The 18,142-nt window shown below is 42.4% G+C and overlaps 1 protein-coding gene across 1 annotated transcript in view; it reads left to right on the forward strand.

The window, feature by feature from the left end:
- Window positions 1–893: 893 nt before the first annotated feature.
- HDAC7 (histone deacetylase 7) overlaps window positions 894–18,142 on the forward strand; it is a 252,155-nt gene continuing 234,906 nt past the window's right edge. The window contains exon 1 of the mRNA XM_081321844.1: window positions 894–995. Within this exon, the coding sequence (XP_081177970.1) occupies window positions 977–995 (19 nt within the window). The 5' untranslated portion in view covers window positions 894–976. The remainder of the gene's footprint in view (window positions 996–18,142) is intronic.

Genomic DNA, 18,142 nt, shown 5'->3' on the forward strand with positions numbered 1-18,142 from the left:
CTTGACTGCCCCTTATGGAACATTTCACTCCCCACCCCCCACCATCTCCTCCCGCTTCCCTCCCCCTCCCCCTCCCCCCCCCAAGCATAGACTGAGCGCATGTGTTTCATTAAGCTAAACCCTCTCCAGTTCTACATACCAGATTGGTAACATTACGGTAACACATTGCTAATGCTTGACTCACAAGATCTTGGAAGGATGGAATCGAGGCGGTGGGGGGAAGGAGGGCGTCTAGGAGAAAAGCCGCTTAAATGCCTGATGCTCTCCCACTTGTTCCACCGCCCTAGTTTTCAAAGTAACGTTTCCAACCGTTCGTATTTATTTATTTTGTAATGGAGCGTCGGGGGAGTGGGGGGGGGAGGAGGAGGAAAGAGGCAGCGTTGCGAGGAGATTTCTCAACACAAAAGTTGGTCGGCGGGTGGGTGACACGGGCTTTGCGCGGGAGGGGGGAAGGAGGGAGGGAGGGAGGGAGAGACGGCCATCCGCTGCCAAGGGAGGGAACCCCCAGCACCTTGGCTCCCTTTTCTGCCTCCTGCGGGACGTCTCCCTCCCTTCGCTCTCGCTGGCTCTTAAGCGGCAGCCCTCCGCCCCCTTGTTCCCAGGGTAGGCTCGGCTAGCTGGCAGGCTGCTCTTTCGAAGTTTGATAAAGCGTTTCCTTCTATTGTCATTCTGTACGGCCTCGGGGCCTTTCTTTCTCGTAGCCCTTCCCCTCCTGCTTCCCCCCACCACCACCGCCGTACCACCATTCCGCGGTCTCTCTCTCTCTCTCTCTCACACACACACACACCCATCCATTTTCACAGTCAGTCAGACTTGCGGCTTAAAAAAGCAACTGCCTTTTTTTTTCTTCAAACGAAACACACACACACACACACGCACGCACACACCAAACGCAGCCGAGGAGGCAAGAAGGAAGCCACGGACTAGCGGCGAGCGATGCAACGCGCTCCTCGAGGATTCGCCTGAAGAACCCTGGATGAATGGGCGCAACCGCGGTGAGTTAAGGATCCCGCGCAGGTTGCGCGTTTGAGCCGAAGCGGCGAAGCTCAGGCGCAGCCGCTCCTTCTTTTTTTAAAAAGGCGTGTGTGTGTGTGTGTGTGCGCGTGTCTCTGTGCGTGTCATTGGGGGCGATCGCTCTTGGGTTTTCTTTGCGGCTTCCTCGTTTTCTCCCCGGCCGCGAACAGACGCACGCAAAGGATCGGCGGTGGAAGCCGCTCGCTTAGCGCGGCTTGCCGCTAGGCGCTCTTCCGAGGCGTGCGGAGGGAAAGCAGCGTGCGCTCGGGTGGTTGGGTTCCCTCCGGCCGTTCCTATCGCTGGGGCGGCGGCGGCGGCGGCGGGAGGGGGGTTGTTTCCCTCCTGCCGATCCCGTCGCTGTGTGCCCAGTTGACGGCCAGTTATCCAGGGAGGTTTCTGGGCTTAATCCCGCCCCCTCTGGGATTGCTCTTAAACCGTCAGTGCTCGACCGGTAGGTCCCTGCTGCAGAATTGAGGAGTACCCGGAGGGCTGCCACAGGAAAGAAAGGACCGTTTAGCTCACGGTTCCGCTTCCGTTTCACCAACGCTTCTCGAAGTGCCTCTTGCTTTCACCTGAGATGAAAGCAGTGGCACGGCCGGAGAGTCCGTCTCTTTGAGCTTCCGTGCCTCAGTGGAACAATCTGCTAAATAGGTGCTGGTTTTTTTTACACACACACACACACACTTTTTTCCTTACTGGCCCTGGGGACACATACTCACTCTCACTCTCTCTCTCTCTCTCTCTCTCTCTCTCTCTCTCTCTCTCTCTCTCTCTCTCTCTCTCTCTCTCTCTCTCTCTCCCTCTCCCTCTCCCTCTCCCTCTCCCTCTCCCTCTCTCTCTCTCTCTCTCTCTCTCTCTCTCTCTCTCTCTCTCTCTTTCCCCCCCCCCTGGGGACACACACACACACACACACACACACACCCTTTTCCTTACTGGTCCAATCTCGAGAGGCGCTGGGGACACACACACACACACCCTTTTCCTTACTGGCCCAATCTCGAGAGGCGCTGGGGACACACACACACACACACACACACACACACACACACCCTTTTCCTTACTGGCCCAATCTCGAGAGGCGCCGGGGACACACACACACACACACACACACACACACACCCTTTTCCTTACTGGCCCAATCTCGAGAGGCGCTGGGGACACACACACCCCACACACACACTTTTCCTTACTGGCCCAATCTGGGGAGCTGGATGGACGGCCCTTTGCGAGATAAGGGCAATCAGAAGTGGAATTCGTAAAAGGGGCTCTCGAGAAGAAACCTTTTAGCAGAGAACCTCAGGCTGAAGGCAAGAAGTCCCTAACTTCTGAAGGTGACTAGTAAGTGCCTTGTATGCTTACTCAGAAGCAAACCCACTGCACTCAGTGGGGTTTTCCCCAGAGGTAGCATGTCTAAGATTGCAAGGGGGGGGGCTGCACATTTATAGCCACGTTGGGTGGACTCAAGACTGTGCTTTGTTTTTGCAGCAAAATTGGCTCTGTTTTGGCATTTCTTCCTCCTCCTCCAAGCAAGGTCATAAATATGACCTCCTTTCCTCAAGAAGTTTAAAGACTTATTGGCACCAGTAAGCTAACCTATATCTGCTGCTGGGGACCAGTGGATAACTTGCATTCTTTTGATTGTGTTCCTTGAAGAAAAGCTTTGGGCTTTGAGGTTTTAAAAATTCAGTTGGTAAAAGAGGTTCTAAGTTAGATTGAGAGGGTCAGAAGTCTGGTTCTTTGGCTACCATGTAAAAAGCACTGCTCTATATGCAAATGAAAAAGGAAGGCATCCTTTGTTTACATTTGGTGAACATAAGGGGGGGGGGTTGGACTGGTTAAAACAATTAAGTTTCCGTTGCATTGGCTGCTGAGCCCAATTTTTTCCTGTGTACAGGAGCTGTAAGAATCATGGCAGAACTGAAATACCGATACATGTTAGTTGTGCAAATTCAGACATTGGGAAGGGGGGGAAAATGTATGAATGCTAAGTTCTGAAACTTTTACACATTTCACTTTTTAAAATTAAGCTTGAGAAGTTTTTAAATCAAATATTAACGAGTTGATTGTGGGTTATCTTGACATGGAACATACGTGCTTGTATTTGTTATTAATCTAAAAATTCTAATCAACTGTTCGATGAATGCAGATTTCTTCCTTTGTGTTTTTTTAAATGTTTACTGAGACTTTTTCCTCAATATATTTCCCTCCTAATGGTGCATATATACTACACAGGGTAATAATAAATGACCAATCCTACAGTCTGCACTTACAGACTACTTAATAATTGATCTTTGAAACCTTTCAATATCAGACTTTCCTAAAAAAAAAAAGAGGCGCCTTCCATGGGTGATGAGATTACACTCCCCAACATTCCCAGCTAACATGCATCATCATCATCATCCTCATCCTCATCATCATAATAACAACAACAACAATAATAATAATAAGTTGGAAAGGGCCTTGGAGGTCATCTAGTCCAACCCCCTGCTCAGGCAGGAAACCCTATACCATTTCAGGCAAATGGCTGTCCAGTCTCTCCTTAAAAACTTCCAGTGTTGGAGCATTCACCACTTCTGTTCCACTGGTTAATTGTTCTAACTGTCAGGAAGTTTCTCCTTAGTTCTAGGTTGCTTCTCTCCTTGACTAGTTTCCATCCATTGCTGCTTGTCCTGCCTTCGGGCGCTTTGGAGAATAGTGTGACTCCCTCTTCTTTGTGGCAGCCCCTGAGATATTGGAACGCTGCTATCATGTCACCCCTCGTCCTTCTCTTCATTAAACTACACATACCCAATTCCAGCAACCGTTCCCTATATGTTTTAGCCTCCAGTCCCCCAATCATGAAGATGGATAGTTTTGCAAAATCATCTGGAAGAAATAAGTGACACATTCACCCTTAGCAACAGATAATCCTGGCACACACATTCACATGCCCATATGCAAGTTGCTCACTGTGTCTTCCGAATGGTCAGTTTCCCCTCTCTGCACTATTCTAAATCACTTTGGTTGAATACCAAAGGAGTTGGAAAGGCAGATCAGTTTTCAGTAGAGACAGTTTGGGGGGAAAAAATGGACCCATGCCCATGGAAGATAATTAGACCTTCTAGCACACATAGAAAGTAAGTCTATAAATATTTTGTCCCCCAGAATATAGTTCATGTGTGTGTGCAGTCCCTGTCATCCATAGCATGTATTCTGCCAATTCTGTTTTACCTGAACCCTATCTTCTTGCACATGGATGCCATCTAGCCCCAACTATGGAATTGCACCAGGTATGGATAGGTTTGCAGCTGTGCACATTTTATAAAAGTCTTTTGAAAACCTGGGCTGCATATATGTACTTTGAAGTTTTGCTTAATCCACTATAGGGCAAACTTTGCATACCTGATCAAAAGTAAGTTGCACTGGATTCAGCAGGAGGTCCATCAAGGTGTAGGATTGTAATCTGCCTCTGCATGCTCCTCTGAACTGGACTGTATCCCCGAATGTGTGTGTATAAATGCAAATGTACACATGCGTACACAAAACTGAGCAAGATTGAGCTAAACTATGGGGAGCATTTTGCATTATTTTTCGTTTTAAGAATGTCATATGCTGCCCCTCAAACGAAATGTTTTTACAGGGTGGTGTGCAGTCAATATCAAGCATTCATTTTAAATCTAAAATGTCTAAAAATTCTAAGTGAAAACCAGTTAAAGTAAATTAAGGATTAATAATAAAAAATAATATAGTCATATAGTAAAACCATTAATTTGTCAAGATGAACCAGAAGGCCCTTGCCGTAAAAATCAAGAAGGAAAAATATTGTCTGATTGGGTTAGCTTGTTTGTAGGCTAAGAGAAAATGCGGCAAACTTAATACAACTTGATGGAGGAAGTCAGCTGTGGATGCCCCTCTTCCAGACAGCTTGTCTTCCTTCAGGCACCAAATGAATAAGAATTAAGTTGGGTTTAAAGATGGATGAGCTGCAAGCAACAAACAAGTTTGCTTGAGATTCCAGCAATTTAGCAAATTCGGGGGTAGGGGTGAGATCAGCTTGTGGAAAGGAAACAGGACGAAAAGAGAATGGTGTTTACTTCTCTCTTGGCTGTGTGTTTCCTGGTGGGCTCCAGAAAGGCTTGATCTTGTTGTGTTCCTCAAAAGGAGCAGACAGAACTGCTTACAAGGGGAAGCATGCTACAAAGAAAGCAAAATTCAGAAAAAAGGAACTTTGGTTATGGACACAGTCTTCTCTTTCCTCTATAAATAGATTGTATGGTTTAGCTGAGAACAAACAAAACAAATGCTACTTACAATATACACAATGTACTTTCTTACTGCTGCTTGGTAGTGGATGCTTGGTGTAAAAGTGTTCTTAGCATAGGAAAGAAAGTGGGGGCAAAGAGGAAGCTACAGTCTTTTAGGACATCCACTGAAGCTGCTTTCCCAAGCTTGTGCCACTCCTCCAGATGTTCTATAATCCTCTTTCCAGATGAAAACCCTACAATGTTGCTCAATAATTCTAGGTAGGGCTGGGAAGGAGACTTCCTTGAAACCATAGTGAGCTGCTTAATACTGATAAAATGGAGTTATAGAGACTGAAGGGAACAGGGCTGCCTTGGTCTAAGTCCATTTCTTATGCTTCTGCAGAGTGGTTGATAAAATCAAAAACTAGTTAAGAAGGTCAGTGAACTTCTAAAGACACTATGGATAGCATTCCAAATTCTGTTCAAATAAGCTGCTCCTGCTGATTCAACAATGGGTTTCTTCCAAATATGTACAGAACATCTACGAGGCTGGGGCAGAATCCAGAAACATGTTTCTTTGTGTATAGCTTTTGTCTGTACGTGGTCTGACAAGGTGTTCATCAACATCCTGATTACTTGGTCTTGTCCGAACATGAACATGTCTTTCTGATCAGTGTCTCTCCTCTCCCTTTTTTGTGTGCAGCCTAAGAGGTATTCCTGCTTCCCCATCCTGTACAAGCCAGTGGCTTTGTTTTTTGGAGGACAGCAATTAAGCATCTTTCCATTCGTCCATCTATCTGAGTCTGATAATGATTGAGTCCAATGAAGGTTTTAAGTAGAAAAAGCGAAGGCACCCTACTAGGCTGAGCTGGTTGGGTGCAGCATTGATATAATTCATACTCTGAAGCATCTTTGGCCTTCTAACCCAAAGAGTTTGCTCAGGCTTAGTATAGCTAGCCTGTGCAGAGCTGAATTTCTAGTGGTTTGGCCAAACCACAGCTTTTGTGTTAACATTTACAATTTGATCTGGAGAGATCTTGAAAGATATTGCCTGACTGGCTAGGCCATGAAGGCGCACCTTTATTCAGCCTAAGAGCCACACTGGCTTTTCTATGGCAACTGCTTCTTTAACCCTGGAGGATGGATCCCAAACCTCATGGAAGCAATCACTTTAACACTTTCTAAGTAAAATTAATCATAATTGAGTTAGTCCCGTAAGGATTTAAAAATTCTTTCCTATGACTTGAATGTTCAATTTATCTTGCTGAAAGTTTGTATACATCAACTATTATATTTTGCAAAAATTCATTATTGAGTTTAAAATGCTGAATAATGCTGGTCTTGGCCTGAAATAAAATACATTTGAATATTGGCAAATCCAAAACCTAAGGTTGTGTGTGTGTGTGTGTGTGTGTGTGTGTGTGAGAGAGAGAGAGAGAGAGAGAGAGAGAGAGAGACTTGTCAATTTCTTTTATCAATTTGAAATTGTAAAAACAAGAAAGATACAGCTGTTTTCTCTAACAGTAGAGGGCACAATGTTACTAAGGTCAAAACATAAAATAATGTAATTTGAAATTGTACATTTCATTTGTATGTATTCAGAACAATTAATATACGATTGCTGTCACTAATAATCCCTTTCTGTTACATTTGGGAGAGATTCTGGAGGAAACGCCAGAGAATTCAGGAGCTATATCAAGTAGTGACTCCCTGGTTTTAAAACACACTTATTTGTTAGCAGAACACTTGAGAAGCCACCCTGTCAATTCAAAATAAGGAAAAGTGTTGTGGTATGTTAAAGACATGCAGATTGGTAGTAGAAGAATTTTCTGTGAACTTTATCCATGTGAAGAAGTGAAATCTAAGCCATGAAAGATCAAGTCTTAGCATACCAATTGGTCTTTAAAATGCCATATTTTTTATCGTCTTTTACAGCAGCAGGGTAACAGGGCCACCCCTCTGGAGGCTGTTCCCCCTTAAGTATCCAGCTCTTTAATCTACACTCCTATCTCAGCCCTTCCAGCTGCTTGATTACTTCTCCTGCTCCTCTCTGAACTTCCGTCAATTTATGTGCCTGTTGATAAGATGGTGCCCAACGCCAAATATTTATTCCAGCCATGCTCTGTGTTAGGATGGAAACCCAAACTACAGGAAATGCTGACATTCCAAAACCCTGTTATTGAGAACTGAATGGAGACATATGAGAATCTCATAAGTGAAGTGTCAAAAGGCCTTTGATGGGGGTTGGTCACAATGGAAGAACCTCTCTTGACTCTCTCTTTTTTTTAGTATTTAAACAATTATTTGCAAAATAATGAGGTCTGAGCAAAATTCTTCTTGACTTTTAAAATAGAAAAGCAGGCAAACGTATCAGAATCGCCCAGTGCCATTTAACTCTGTAGAATCTGGTGAGTCTTTATCAGAAGCATAAGTGTATATTAATAAGACACTTTTTAAAAATGTCTTCAGATCAGTTCCCTAAAGTCACAGTGATTTCATCTGAGGCAAAAGATACAGCTGTCTGAAGAGCGTCAGCTGACAGTCACTGAGCCAGCCCCAACCTCCATGGAGAATTATTCAGTTACCCAGTCACGACCCCAGAGGCAAAAAGTGAATGGTAGCTTCTGAATTCTGGTCTTGGTAGAAAAAAAAATATTCCTCACAGCTTAAATTCTGTAGTTTTGATGGTTACCTTTGTAAGCATTATTTGATAAGATTTTTAAAGATCACTGTTGCTTGTAAAGGAGTAAAAATGTTGGCAATAGGCTTGGTAGATTGCAACTAACCATGTATTTGCTCAATGCTCAACCCCCTCATGGCTTACTGGATCTAAGTGCTCAGCTGGATCCAGAAGATTATTAATCCCTCTTTGTAAAAGGATTAGTTTCACCTTGGTTGAAGGATGTATAATGAAACCACTCCCCAAAAGTAACAACTGGATTCATTTGGCCAGAAATTCTATTCCTGAAATTCTGTCCCTGGGCAAGGTGTTTTAAGTAGGCGATAACAGATGAAGGATTGCAGTCTATCATGTTGGGGTTAAATTGATTTCTCAAATCTACTTAGAGGTCTGGTTTTGGTATAGAAGTTTGTGATCGCTCTGTAAGATAAACTCATCCAGGAAACCATTTGCGAAGTTTGCTAACTTTTCTGAACTTCTCGGTAGCTTTCAGGGTTATGTCTGTAATTCTGGCATTTTTCTGAAATGTGTGACCGAGCTAAGCGTAGGCGGAACAGATTGTAATTCCATTCATACCTACCTGGCTGTCTCCAAAAGGTGGCACTGGATGACTTCTACCCAATCCTGGTGTTTACATTGTGAGGATCTTCAGTATTTTTCCTGATTTCCCCATACTTTCCTATATCTGTGTGAAGCTGCTGACTGAGATTCAGAGATGGGGAGGAACGTGCTATCAATATGCTGATGACACAGAACTCTATCTCTCTTTTTCATCAAATGTAGGTAAGGGAGTGGAAGTGCTGCTTAATCAGTGCCCGGGTGTGGTACTGGACTGGATAAGGGCCAGTAACCTGAAGCTCAGTCCTGACAAACAGAGGTAATGGTTAATTTGTGCAGGTAAGCACCTGGCTGAGCTACAAAAGAGCCAGTTTGGTCAAGTGATTAAGGCACCAGGCTAGAAAGTGGGAGACCATGAGTTCAGGTCCGGCCTTAGCTATGAAAGCCAGACAGCTGGGTGACTTTGGGCCAGTCACTCTCCCTCAGCCCACTCCACCTCACAGGGTTGTTGTTGTTGTGGGGAAAATAGGAGGAGGAAAGTGTAAAGTGTAAACTCAAATAACCTTGAGTTATTTGTAAAAAAAATTATAAAAGCAGGACACAAATAAATAAATTCCAGTACAGTGTTTGTGGGGCTGCTCTTGAAGACAGTCCAGAAATGTCACCACTGATTAGAACCATTGTTGCAATCTTCACTGGCTTCTCAGTTCATAATCTGTTCTTCTGTAGGTTTGTAATATTCCTAAATCCTAAGATCATTACCAGAAGCTAATCCTGGTTGCCTTCCTGGACTGAAATATGGGAAGGGGCTGTCTTTAAATTGCCTTTTTGTTGGTCGCACTTTAGATTTGGAAAACCCCATCCTGCGAGGCGTTCCTAGAATCTGCATAGGATCAGATTTCTCCTGATTCTTTTTCTAGGCAAACCCTTTAAAATCCCCAATAATTTAATACGTTATTAGGCTACCGTGGATCTTTCCAAGCAAATCTACTTTTGTAGTCTGGTGTTTTTTTAAAATTGTTTGGTGCCTTATATTTTAATGACTGAAACAAAGAAGCAATCCCCAAAGTTTGAGAGTCTTTGTATCATCCAAGTACCCATCAAAATCAACAAAGTGTTTGAAACGAATGTGCTGAAAGGAAATAATGTGTGGTTCAAGTCCCAAATCAGGTAAGTCCCACGGAGCTGCCACAAGATCTGCTCTACTACTACAGGAAGTCCTCAACTTACAGCCATTCATTTAGTGGCCTTTCGAAGTTACAGCGGCAGTGAAAAAAGTGACTTATGACCGGTTCTTACACTTAACAACCATTGTAGCATTCCCCAGGGTCACAGGATCAAAATCCGGGTGGTTGTCCACTGGCATATATTTATTTATTTATTTATTTTACTTAGAAGATTTGTACTGCCACCTGCTCGCACGTGGCAACTCAAGGCGGCTTACATAAATAAAAAAACACCCTATAAAAAATTAAAATAACGAGGAAAAATAAAACAATATAATAACCCCCACCCCAGCGACAACACACATTAAACAAGCCATTTGCTGGGCTCTATCCCACTCTGGGTTATGACAGTTGCACTGTCCCATGGTCATGTGATCACCATTTTTGACCTTCCCAGCTGGCTTCTGACAAGCAAAGTCGATAGGGGAATCCAGATTCCCTTAACACAGGGGTAGGCTCTTTTATGACTCGTGGACTTCAACTCCCAGAATTCCTGAGCCAGCCATGCTGAGGAGAAAGGGAGAGGTTTCCATGCTGAGCCGTACTGGCTCAGGAATTCTGGGAGTTGAAGTCCACGAGTCATAAAAGAGCCAAGGTTGCCTACCCCTGCCTTAATGGCTACATGATTCATTTAACTCCCGCAGTGATTCGCTTGACAGGTATGGCAAATGGGTTGTAAAATTAAAGTCTTTAAGTCAAGGATTACCCGTAGCTCTAGAGGAAAACGTGAGCTGTGACCTGGGAGCCCATTCACCTCTCTTCAGCCCAAGTGGGGAGCTATGCTGTATAGCTCCCCATAGTATAATAAGAACTCTGGGCAGCATATACAAAATGGTAAAACTGAGCCCCAAAAAAACCTGACAATAAAATAAAAATAAAAATAAAAACTGTATAAAATTTCCTGGTACCCCGGGGCAGCACTCTCCCCCAGATCTGCATACTGTTTTAATGGGCTTCCAGACTCTTCCTACCTCAGGGCCTGTGAGCAGAGCTAGCTCTCCAAGGCCTTCCGGAGGGTGGGGGTCTGCCAGACCTCTGGGGAAAGGGTATCCCAAAGGGCAGGGGCGGCAGCTACAGAGCAGTTGCTGACCAAGGTGCTGTTTCTTTTGGCTTTCGGCTTGCACTCCCCGTCCCATGGGCTCGCTATGGCATTGTTTGCTGGACAATGCAGTTTTCTAATGAGACAAAAAAGGGGAAAAGGTTGAGATTTGCAATTTTAAAACTAGACTCTCTATCAGCCAGATGAGATGCCTCTGTGTCTCCAATGGTTATCTTTATCTTGAGGCTCACTGGCTAGACTGCTGCTCCAATCACCAAGCCCATCAACTTATTTTTTTGGAAAAAAAACTTGGGCAAAATCAGAAATTTGCTTGACCTGTGATCATTCTGAGTGAGTTCAAGCTGATAACCGCCAGACTTCATAAATGACAGTTTGCGCTAGGATATGAATTGTCCGTTGTAAAATCCTGTTGTGTCAGACATACTGTGTCTGATAAAGGGAAGATACTATATCTGATAAAGGGGAGATATTCCCATGTGATATGTAAATCTCTTTTTGCCCTGATTAAAATGCGTGTGACCACTTAGTGGGGGAAGGCAAAAGCATTTTTTTATTATTGTTGTTGGAGGTGGGGGTTAATGGAAAAGGTGAGCTTTTTTTTTCTTTTTTGTGTGGGCTTTTAATAGCTGATGGAATGCATGCATTTTGTATTTGGACATCAGCACCCAAACCTTTGGGTAAGAAGCAGATATGCAGATACGGGAGGAAAAAGTGTGTAGGAAGAGAACAGCTACATGAGAAATACATTTAGCAGAATGTTCGGAAAATCTACTGTAGAGCCATCAGTGACTTTTCACATATTTTTGAAAAACAACCTTGAAGGTGATAATAAAGATAATACTGCTGAATCACCAGAACTATTGAAAGGCACAATTCCTCTCCTTCTTCCGACGAATTCATGCTTTTAAAATCTAACGAATTAAAGTAAGACACTTGATAGGTAAAAAGATGGATATGAACCCCCTTTTTAAAACTTGTATCAGGTAGGATACAAGTGACTCAACTGACTTAGCCAAACGGGCCAGCCCAGTAGCAACACTGGGAGTTACGATTTCTCAGGGCAGAAATGGCGAACAAGACAATAGCGAATTACACTGGGTAAAAATGTAAAACAGATCATCTGTTAACCATGGAAAAAGTGGGGCATCACATTCAAATGGCAGAAGGCGTAACATTGGACTGCGTCCTTGGTTTAGTGGATGGCAGTCATCTGATTTATGTGTCCTCAGTCTGGTGTGCATTAAAGATTTTTAACATGCTGAATAGCTTCTCCCATGTTTTAATGCGGCAACAAGAGCTTGACAGCCAGTAGTGAAGAATGCTGGGAGTTGAAGTTCATCAGTAACTAAGAAGGTCAGCCCTAGTCCATCATATTCCTGTGCCAGAATTGTTGTGCATTGTCCCCTCATGGGTAAATCTGCTTTAGAAACCTGTCCCTTGAGTCAGAGAAGAAGACAAACAGCTGCAGTCTAGATCTCCTAAGAAGAGACTGGACAGCCATTTGTCTGAAATGGTATAAGGTTTCCTGCCTGAGCAGGGGGTTGGACTAGATGACCTCCAAGGTCCCTTCCAACTTTATTATTATTATTATTATTATTATTATTATTATTATTATTATTATTATTATTATTATTATTATTGAGTGTCATCAATAAAACATAATCATGGGTGTGCGAATAAATCACAAGGAGTGGGATTTGCACAAAAATTGGGCAGGGGGGATATAAATTAAGGATATCCCAAAACATTATTTTTTTCTGAAAGACAGAGTATTTGTAAACAAGAAACTACCCTTTGCAATATTCCTGCTCTGGTGTGTTTTTTTTGGCTTTTTTTTCCCTCCCCTAAAAAAAGTGCAACTATAATTTGAAAGAGAAGCAACAGCATTTCTAAAAACAAGACGGTCAGTGTCCAAATTTCGATTTTTCAGGAGGAAATCATGTGTTTCGACACATTTTTTCCCCTCTTTGTTTTTCAAAAATGTAAAGTTAATTGCTCAACTTGGGCATTGCACAAAATAGCGACTTTAGTGTTGCTATTTATACATTTTACTAGTGGGCTTCTGATCCCCTTATTCTGCTTTACTTATAATTTATACTACTTGAATGCAGAAATTTTCTCATTATTTTCAAAGAAGGGTAGCACTCTCCTTTTGTACCATCAAGTATTAGCATGGAAACAACTAATTCGGAAGCCTGTTGCCCACAATGTGGGTAAAAGGACTAGTTGGGTTTTATATGAAATAGGGCTGACAATCTGCTGAGGAGATTAATTAGAGAGCAGTTATTGTATCATTAATAGCTATACTGAACATAAACTTACTATGTTGACTATGTTATAGAGCAGGGTTTTTCAACCTTTTCACCCAATGTACCACTTTTAGGATATGGCAACATCCGAGTATCACCAGTCGCCTAGCAAGGTGTCAAAAACTTGATGACCAAAAAAAGGAAAAAAGTGATAAAGTACAGGTAGTCCTCGACTTACAACAGTTTGCTTAGTGACTGTTCGAAGTTACAATAGCACTGAAAAAAGTGCCCCCCAAGCCACAGCCGAGCAAGATACCTGCCTTTCCACCTGGCGGCACTCTTTCTCCTGTCCAAGGTTTTCATTGTTGTGAGCATTTCTGTTGAGGATTGGCAGCGGGCGGGGGGAGGGTTGTTTGGTTTTTATTCTCCCCGTCTGCTGGGTGGTTGCAGCAGGTTTTGGTCACTTCACATGACTCTGGGACACTGTGACTGTCATAAATATGAATCAGTTGCCAAGCATCTGAATGTAAATCACAAGATGCTGCAACAATCCAGCTGATCGGTGCTTCTTCTGGGCTCAGAAGCGCTAGGATCAGCACCAAGCTCCAGCTGAAGCCTGGCGCTGATCCTGGCACTTCTGCTGAGCCCTGACAGCCCTGCAGCTCCAGCCGTCTCTCGCTCAGGCTTGTGCGGTGCTGCCACTGGTTCAGCTCATTCCCCTCCCCTGCTACTTTTCTAGGATGGTTGAGGACCACCTGCCAGGTGCCAATGTACCACAGGTGGTACCCGTACCACTGGTTGAAAAGCCCTGTTATAGAGAAAGGGGAAAAACAGATTGCTGCTAACGACTGTAGAAGTTCTGGGTGCTGAAGAAGTTTGGAAATCAGAGCATATGGTTGTGTTGCACTTTCCCTATGTTTTTGTAAATATATTACCAGAAAGGGACTGGATTAGGACAGTAAGTGAAGAAGCAGGGAGGAGGAGGAGGATAGTGACTGCCATCCACTCAAATCCACAGAGAACATTTAAAAGTGTATGCCTAAAATGATGCCAAAAGTGGATGTATAGCTGAGAAGAGGTTGGAAATGCACCACTGATAAGAATATTATGAATATATTTAGCAATAAGCCTTAGTTTGCTGCCACTCATTGAATAAAATGTCCCTAGTGTCCTCTAATTGACACGGCCAAGTTTTGATTCACCATGGGGTGCGTGAATGAGTTATGAGGATTTCATTGGCATTCAGGACAAGACTCCACTTCTTTTACTCTCTTTTCCCAACAATTAGGCAACCAAGCAACCAAATTGCTGGGGATTTTTGTTGTTGTTGTTGTTGTCAACATTGTTGATTTCAGTTTCCCAGTAACATTGCGTAATAAATGATGGCAAAGTAATCAAATAAATCTTATTTGGTGTGATCCTTTCAGATCTGCATCCTTCATCTCTCGGCCCATGGCTTGATATTTAAACTTGCCTTGCTTAGAGCACTTTTTGTTTTTGTAAAGACAGGGCATCTGAAGCCTCACTAAGCATATGGTTGCAGATTATGAAGTGAGCTTAACATGTGTGCACTATTCTATTTCTAACTCTGCCTGTTTCCTAATTTAGAGTTAGGAAGAGGCTTATAGAGAACGGTGGCAGTTTCCTTGTTGTCTCAGTCAAAACAGCAGCTGGCTTTTTTCTGCTTGATGAAACCTTTGATCTCCTCCTTCAGCATCTTCTGGCACCCACCATGCCCTCTGCATTGATTAGTTATTGTCCCTTGCTGCTTTTCATCCTCTTCTGCTCTTCATCATAGTTCTTTGGCTTGCACCCAGCAGCTCTCTTGATGAGTATAAATACACTGCTTAGTCAGTGGTGGGATTCAGCTGGTTCGCACCACTTCGGCAGAACCGGTAGCTAAATTTTTGTTGCCCAGGCCCAAAATGGACTTCCAGAAGCAGCAATCCACACAGAGAACTGGTTGTTCACATATTTGAATCCCACCACTGTGCTTAGTGCAAGTTTGTTCACCAACTCACATTGCTCTTTCTTGAAAGCAGTAAACCCATCTTCAATAGCCATTTGAACCTATGCCGTTTTAGTTGCCAGTCTGGATATATTTGAAGTCAGCAGAAAAAATATAAGCTTGTTCCAATGACTTTCTGCAAAGCATGTTGCTGTGTTACTTGTAAATCAGATTTGTTGAGAAATATCAACCAGTGCAACCCTCCAAAAATAGGAAGCATTGAAGTGTTTGAATGGGTCTTATAAATTTCTTAGAAGTCTAGCACGTTAACAAGAAATCCAGTCATCCAATAGATCCTTACATCCTTAGTTTTGATATGGGAGAACATTCCTCAACCCACTGCCTCTGCCAGCCTAGAAATCCTAGTTTGTCTAGTATAATATGACCATGTTTGTGGAAAAAATGAGCTTTGGTTGTTCTTGTGGCATCCTGGCCAATAAGTTCCAAAACTGAACAGTGCTATCCTTACCATTAACTGGGAATACTGCATGTGATATGGGTGCAATTTAGGCTGGCAAGCTAGCTGATTCCTTCTCTGTTTTACCAAGAAGATTTGATTGATCACAATTATGACAGGCAGTAGAAATCTGCAATTGTGGGTCCATCTGGTGATTTCCATAGCATATGGAGCATTGTGGTTTGGAATGTGAGGAGTAAATGATAAAGACTATGAATTAACAGATGAAATGAAAGCAAAATAAATATGATGATGGTGTGTTAAACTAAGAGAAAAGGGAAGAATGTAAGAGATCTGAATGAAATTTTTGTGGAGTAGATGATTACATGTAGGACAATAATACTAATACAAAGTAATTTATTTAATCTATATGCCACCTGATTTCCAGAGACCCTGAATGAAGGTATAAGCTAAATTATGAATGAAAAGGCTCAATTTATGTCAAAATAAAAAGTGGTATCAACTAAGTTATTGTGAATGTAGATGAAACTAGGAATTCATAGATTGATGATAGCCATATGTAATGCACCAGTGAATGGAAATAGAACCAGGAAAGTCTTTGGGAATAAATTGTAGAACTTTCTAAATTATTACAATTGAAATGAAAAAAAATTGTGTTAGATGAAATGACTAGATGGGTTGAACACAATGACTAGATAAGAACAAATGGTATGGCTGCCTTAAAGATCCTAGAATGAATGTGAATGGTGACTATTGAGTAAGCATGTACGTAGAGTAAAATCTGTGTGATTAAAGCATAGGTCCTTTCATTTATATATTTAGAAAAGCAATAAAGTAAAAGATGATGGAATTGATTAGTTAGTATGAAAAAGCAAGAAAATAAGTGCAGAATAAGAATGTTAAAATATGGAAGAGACCATTATTTTCTCAAGTCAAGAATGGATCTTGGGAAAAACAGACATAGAAGGAAACGGAAGTAGTGAAAAAGGCTAGAATGAACAGAAGGATTGCAAAGAAAAGTTTGACCCTTTTATGAAAAAGTATTAGGTGACAGATTACTCTCCCAATATAACATATTGAATATGTACATAAGGAAAGAGAATATGGAAGCTGCTTGGAACAAAGTATAAATAGTCATATAGAAGTGGTTGAAGTTAAGTTAATGGGAAGTTTGAAAAATGTATGAAACAGAAGTATGAAAGTCTGAAGAATGATTGCTGCAAGAAGTGAGAATGAGAAAATGATATTGTAATAATGGCCACATAGAAAAAATAACAGCTTTGAAAAATAATATATTACGATTGGTGGCGGATTATCAGTGAGCAGTTAGAATCTGCCTAATTTTGTATATAGCATTACAGAATTTGGCCTCATTCAGAGAAACTATTTTGTACTGATCTGATAACAGTAGTTGCACATAAAACAGATCAGTATTCCCCAGACGTTTTATTAGGTGAGGTGTTACAAATTGAGTCCATGAGACTTTATAGAAGATGCAGTATAGCAGGATGTGAGCTGTAGTTTCAACAATTGCAAGTTATACATCGAAAGGGAAAAACTAAACCAAGTAGATAAATTTGTGTACCTTGGTAGAATGTTTACTAAAGATGGAGAAGTGTTAAGTCTTAACCATTTCTAACGATGGTAGTAGTAGCATATGCCTTTTGCAAGGAATGAGGGCATGTAAAAAAAGAAGAAGCAAAAATGTCTTTTTATAAGAGCATTCTTTTGCCCACTGTGGGACTAAAAGTTGGATATGTTTAAAAAGGTAAAGGTTCCCCCGCATATGCTTGCTAGTTGTTTCCAACTCTAGGGGCCGGTGCTCATCTGTTTCAAAGCCGAAGAGCCAGCGCTTGTCCGAGGACGTCTCCGTGGTCATGTGGCCGGCATGACTAGACGCCAAAGGCGCACGGAACGCTGTTACCTTCCCACCGGAGTGGACCTATTTTTCTACTTGCATTTTTACGTGCTTTCGAACTGCTAGGTTGGCAGAAGCTGGGACGAGTAACAGGCGCTCACTCTGTTACGCGGCACTCGGGATTCGACCCGCCAAACTGCCGACCTTCTGATCGACAGGCTCAGCGTCCTAACCCACTGAGCCACCTCGTCCCTTCTGGATATGTTTAGAGGAACATAAAAAGCAACTACAGTGCCAATGAACCTGTATGTTTGTGTGATAAAGCAGGAAGAAAGAGAGTCAAGGATGAATAAAGGATGAATGAATGTGACTTGAATACAAGTGACCAGTATGACACCAGTAGATTGAGGTGGTCATATAGTGAGATTGAATGAAGATCAAATTTCAAAACCTTTAGAAAAAAAATGAATAGGTCACAAGGGGAAGACTGAGTAAGTTGTGATTGGGTAGAGCTGACAGAAGTCTGAAAAAGGAAAGGTGAGAACAAAGAACAAAACGGAGAACAAATGAAGCCGTGTATGGGTGCGGTTGAAATAAGGGTGGTTCACAAAGACAGAATGGTATGGAGAGATGTAGCACATGGCGTTGGTGGGAACTAGATGTGGCTATATTTCCTTTTCTTTTTCTTATCTCCTCCTGACTTTCTTTACTTTCCTATTTTTACTCTCTTTCTGAAGTTTGTGTAATATTATTAACTCCAAAAAAGGGAGGGTGATGGGTATGTCCAGTGTACGGCAGATTAAGATTAGCTGGAGGAATATTTATCCAGTGTACGGCAGATTAAGATT

The sequence above is a fragment of the Vipera berus genome, assembly GCF_964194415.1.
Source record: "Vipera berus genome assembly, chromosome: 2".
NCBI classification, from domain to species: domain Eukaryota; kingdom Metazoa; phylum Chordata; class Lepidosauria; order Squamata; family Viperidae; genus Vipera; species Vipera berus.